Below are 5,088 nucleotides of genomic sequence, written 5' to 3'. Positions count from 1 at the left end.
GGTGCGGCGCGGCGGCGGCGGCGAGGCCCGTGGCGGCGAGGCCCGCGGCCGCCTCCAGGACGTCCTGGGCAAGCTGCGCTGGGACACCGACGGCGACCAGGCCGCCCACATCCGCCACCTCCAGAACGAGCTGCAGCTGGAGAGGAGCCTCTTCGCCAAGTACATCCTGGAGCGCTTCGAGGGCGAGCTGCCCGCCTCCCCGTGCGGGGCCGGGGCTGCGGCCTGGCGTGGCCCCCAGGCCCTGCTGGGTGGCAGGACCCCCAGGCCCTGCTCCTGGGAGAGCCTCATCACGGCTTCCACCCCTGATGGTGGAGGGCCCCGGGCCCTTGCGGGGGCCGGCAGCCAGATCAAGCCTCGGTCGGTGCCGGGGGAGGAGGTCGGTCCAGCCCAGTCAGCACTAGAGGAGAGCCATGCTGAAAGCCCCTGTGCGGGGCAGTGGATGGCCCGCAAGGGTTTAAAAGATGCCCACCTCCAGGAGGAAAGGGACAGCATAGAGCTTCTGCCAGAGGCTATGGGTGAAGACTTGGTGCTGCATTGTCCGGACTCCCCACCCGAAGGAAAGCCAGGCAGCCGGGGGCCTGTGGGAGAGGGGAGTATTCAGAGAGTAGGGCAGCAGGAGGACTGGCTGCTTGACAGCAGGTATAGGGAACTGGTGGAGCAGAACACCCACCTTCAGAGTGCCCTGAAGGACCTGGAGAAGAGATGTAATGACCTTCAAAACAAGAACTGTCTTCTGAGGAAGAGAAGTTTTCCAGAAGTGCGGGAGCAGGTGAAACGGCTCAAGCAGAAGAACGCTGAGCTAGCTGTCATTACCAAGCAACTGGAAGAAAGATCCAGGCAACTACAAGAGACCAATCGCAAGGTGATCAATACTCCAATACCACTGCCCATCCAAAGCTCCAGTGTGGAACTGTGCATGAAATCATTTGCCCAGCAGAGGGCTAAAGAAATGAGAGAACACACCAGAACTCTTCTGGTGAAGGATAAGCAGATAGAAGTCTTGCAGAAGAAGTTTTGGGAACTTCAGGCCAAACTGGCTGCAGACAAAGAGGGCTCATACTGTCTCAGTTTCAGTGACTTCAGCCATTTGCTGAGCAAATCTCAGAAAGAAGCGTTATGCTCACAGAGACAGATTGCAGTGAGGAACCTAAAGAAGTCTCTGAATTCCTCCAAAAGTGTTCAAGATGTTTCTTCTCCAATGTGCCTAGTACCAAAGACAGTGGCAACAAGCATGGATTCAAGCTTAGATGGCTCATCTTTGTCAAAGGAGACACAAACAGAAATTATCACATTGGCAAAAGATACAGAGTCAGTGGAATTACTTTTAGAAACTGGGTCTGAGAAGTATGAAAACACCACTTTAAAGACAAACCAAGTCAACAAGCAGCAGAGAGAGCACTTGGGAGTAGAGCTTGGTAAAAAGCTTAGGCAGCACAAAAACCTGGAACAAGAAGTTTCAAAAAAGCAGAAGAGATGTGAGGAGTTAGAAGTGCAGCTTACAGAGATGATGAATGAAAATGCCAGACTTGCTAAAGAAAATTCTCAACTCAGTGGGAAGACAGAATGGACAGAAAAGGTTCAATGTGAAAACGCTGATCTGAAGGTGAAACTAATGCAAGTGACAGAGGAGAGAAATTCTGCCATCCAAGCAACCAACCATCTTCAAACCAAATTGGAAGATCTAGAGTGCGAACTGAAAGACATGAGAGAAATAGCAGAAAGAAAGCAACAGCTGGAGAATGAATACGAGGAAACAAAGTTAGCATTACAGAAGAAAGAAGAGAAAGTCAAGCATTTACAGAGGGCTCAGGTAGAAGTAAAAGTTGCACATGAAGAAGTCATGCAACAATTTCAAGCCCAGGTGAGAGAGTTAAAGAATCAGTATCAGAATCAAACCGAACAATATAATCTGTTATCTCAGGAACTTGAACAATTGAAAATAAAAAAATCCAACCATATCATTTCAGAGCTGCCACGTGTTACGTGTTTTTCCACAACACAGACCTATGCAGAGGATGCCCATGATCTTTGTTGCAGTGAAAATAGTTCTGATACTTTTGAGAAGCCAACCAAAGCCCTGGCAACCCCAACAAGTACCTTGAAATCTGATTCCACACAGGACAGTCCTAGATCCTGCCTTATTTCAGAGGAGGATGCTGTAAGTGAGCCAGAAGAATCAGTAACAGACAAACATTCCTTAATTCTAGAATCTCCAAGACAACAGCCAGCAAAACTTAGAGTATTCTTAGCTCGATATAGCTACGATCCTTATGATGGTCCTAATAAGCACCCTGAAGTAGAGCTTCCTCTAACTGCTGGAGAATATATTTATATCTTTGGAGACATGGATGAGGATGGTTTCTTTGAGGGAGAACTGATGGATGGCAGGAGAGGGTTGGTCCCCTCTAATTTGATAGAAGAGGTTTCAGATGACGACCTGATGATGACTGTGCCTCCAGACCCAAGTGATTTCTTGCAGAATGCAGATCATGAAGTGAGTTTTTGCAGCAGAAGTGTTCGCAATGGAGGAAAAAACGATGGTCTTGAGGAAGGAATCTGTGTCAGTGGGTTGGCTGATAGGCCAGGAGACACAGAGATTCCTCTTAATCATGCAGCTGTACCTTATCCAAGAAATCTTACTCTAATTAAGCAATTTGCAAGAAGTATTATTATTGGCTGGGAGCCTCCACTTGTACTAGGTGTGTGGGAGGAGGTGCAGAACTATAACATTTCTGTAGATACTGAGTGTAGTTTCTGTAGCCCGAATGTGAGATTTAGCTCTGAGACTCAAGCAGTGATTGAAGACCTGGACTTAAAAAATAAGACCTACCGAATTTCAGTTCAAAGTGTAACAGAGAAAGGAAATTCAGACAAGATGCAATGTACTATCCTTGTAGGGAAAGACTTTCATATAGCTCCAGAATGTTTGAAACTTAGGAGCATCACTCCTACTTCAGCAGAGGTGACTTGGATGCCAAGCAGCAGCAACTATTTGCATGCTGTGTACCTTAATGAAAGAGACTGTGATATAGCAAAGCCAGGTGTCTACTGGTATACTTTCCAAAGCTTGCAACCCAACACTCAGTATGAAGCAAAAGTTGAAGCATGGCCTAAGGATATGAAATGGCATGTTCCCCAGAAGTCGGAGCAAAATTCAGCAACATTTAGATTTGTTACTCCATCTGCAGGAGTACCTCATGCTCCACTTGATGTTCAAGTGGAACCTGGACCATCAGTAAATGCTTTGCTTATCAGTTGGCTACCAGTGACAATCGATGCTGAAGGATCTTCCAATGGAGTACAAGTTACTGGTTATGCTGTGTACATCAATGGACAAAGAGTGAAAGAAATTGCATGTCCAACAGCTGGGAGTGCCCTGGTAGATCTGTCCCATGTAGAAGTATTCCAAGTATCTCAGAAGGTTTCTGTGAGAACTTTGTCTCCATACGGAGAATCTGTTGATTCGGTGCCAGCTCTGATTCCTCCAGCCTTGTTGAGTGTACCCAGCTGCTCCTGCCTGCCTAAGTCTACATCTGTAAGATTGACACCTGGAAAGCCACATGAGGAATTCCCAGGCTCTCAGACTTCAACCCATAGCACATCCTCTTTCTCCTCCTCACAGGTATGTATAGCAAGTCAAGATGCCAGATTGACCATGCACTTCACTGATAACTGCTGCGACTCTGTAACTTCACCCCCATCAAATGTTTACCAGAATCAGTTTTCTCACAGCTCTGTCATGATGCATGAGCTTACCACATTGCCACTAAAGTCATGCACTGCAAAAAATGAAGATGATAACGAATGCTTACAAGCTTATCAGCAGGCAGAAGTCAGTGCGGAGTCATCAAGACTTAGTTTTCCTGCTACTTGGCGTGAAGAATCATTAGGTTTTAAGACATCAGAAGATTTTGTTGAGGATGTTCAGAGGAATGAAACAGAAAAACACTGTGTCCTTAAAAGCAATTTACTTGAAAATCTGCCAGTCACAAGCAACATCAACAAGTCTAGGATGGTCCATTATGTTGATTCTGATAACAGTTCTGTTGAATTTTCAATTGCTCGAGATGCTAAGGAAGATGATGGAGCTTGCTTGAGCTCTATACATCTATATTTTAGTCAGCTTGAACTGGAGAAAGTTAGTTCTAGAGACACTGGAACAAATCAGTTCTCTGTCCAGGAAATCCAATGCGATTCTACTGATAAGAAACAAATAAGAGAGTTATCTGAAGAAGTCTCCAGTGTGGGGCGATCTAAAGGGGAAAAAGAGGAAGGCCGGACATCAAGAATGGGAAACTGGAAGTTGAATTATCCTGATTATCACAGCCATAGTTATGGTCTTTCAGATATCTTGGAAGAAGAAGAAGGCTTAGATTTAGGTGTTCAGGGACTAAATAGCATAGAGACTGCGGATCATAATAATTCTAGCCTATAGGAATCTCCAGCTTTTCCTTCTCAGTAGGCTTGGAGCAGAAAAATTAGCATAACTTAGAGCATAAGCCAAGCATTGGCATCTTTGTTTTCCAGCCCAGTCTCAGAGGAAATACCCTTACAGAACTATCATTATCTATCTGTGGCACTTTTTGACTGTGATCCCATATCTATGTCCCCTGATTTTGATGCAGCTGAAGATGAGCTGCCATTTAAAGAAAGGCAGGTTATAAAGGCAACTGGTGACAAAGATACTCATGATTTTTGTGGAGGTGAATATGCAGGAAAAGCACAGTATATTTCCTATAATGTAGTGGTAAAATAACAAAATGAAACAACTAAGACAATGTTCCATACTTAAGGAAAAGAAAAAAAAATAAACAACAGGATGAATTTAGCAGAGCAGAAAAGTAGTTCATCTCACACAGAACATGGCTGGAGTGAGAGCTGGAGCGAGAGCAAGGTTAAACGGCTATCTCCAAAACAATGGTAGCTGTCTTTGTCCTGCAGGGGAGAACTCACGAAGCATAGATGTGGAAAGTAAACTTGCATGCAACTCACAGCTTTTGGATCTGTGGATGACAATTTTACTATAGGGAGTTAGATGGACAGGGAGGCCTCATCCCTTCCAATTTCCTAAAAGCTTTCTCATGGGAG

The 5,088-nt window shown here is 45.5% G+C and overlaps 1 protein-coding gene across 1 annotated transcript in view; it reads left to right on the top strand.

Moving 5' to 3' along the window:
* LOC112978388 (peripheral-type benzodiazepine receptor-associated protein 1-like) overlaps positions 1–4,756 on the top strand; it is a 7,263-nt gene extending 2,507 nt beyond the window's left edge. The window contains exons 2-3 of the mRNA XM_026091868.1: positions 26–4,379; positions 4,533–4,756. Of these exons, the coding sequence (XP_025947653.1) occupies positions 26–4,379; positions 4,533–4,756 (4,578 nt within the window). The remainder of the gene's footprint in view (positions 1–25; positions 4,380–4,532) is intronic.
* The last annotated feature ends 332 nt before the right edge of the window (positions 4,757–5,088 follow it).

This window comes from Apteryx rowi, unplaced genomic scaffold (genome assembly GCF_003343035.1).
Source record: "Apteryx rowi isolate R43461 unplaced genomic scaffold, aptRow1 scaffold_93, whole genome shotgun sequence".
Lineage (NCBI taxonomy): Eukaryota > Metazoa > Chordata > Aves > Apterygiformes > Apterygidae > Apteryx > Apteryx rowi.
This window is presented reverse-complemented; position numbering and strand designations above follow the sequence as displayed.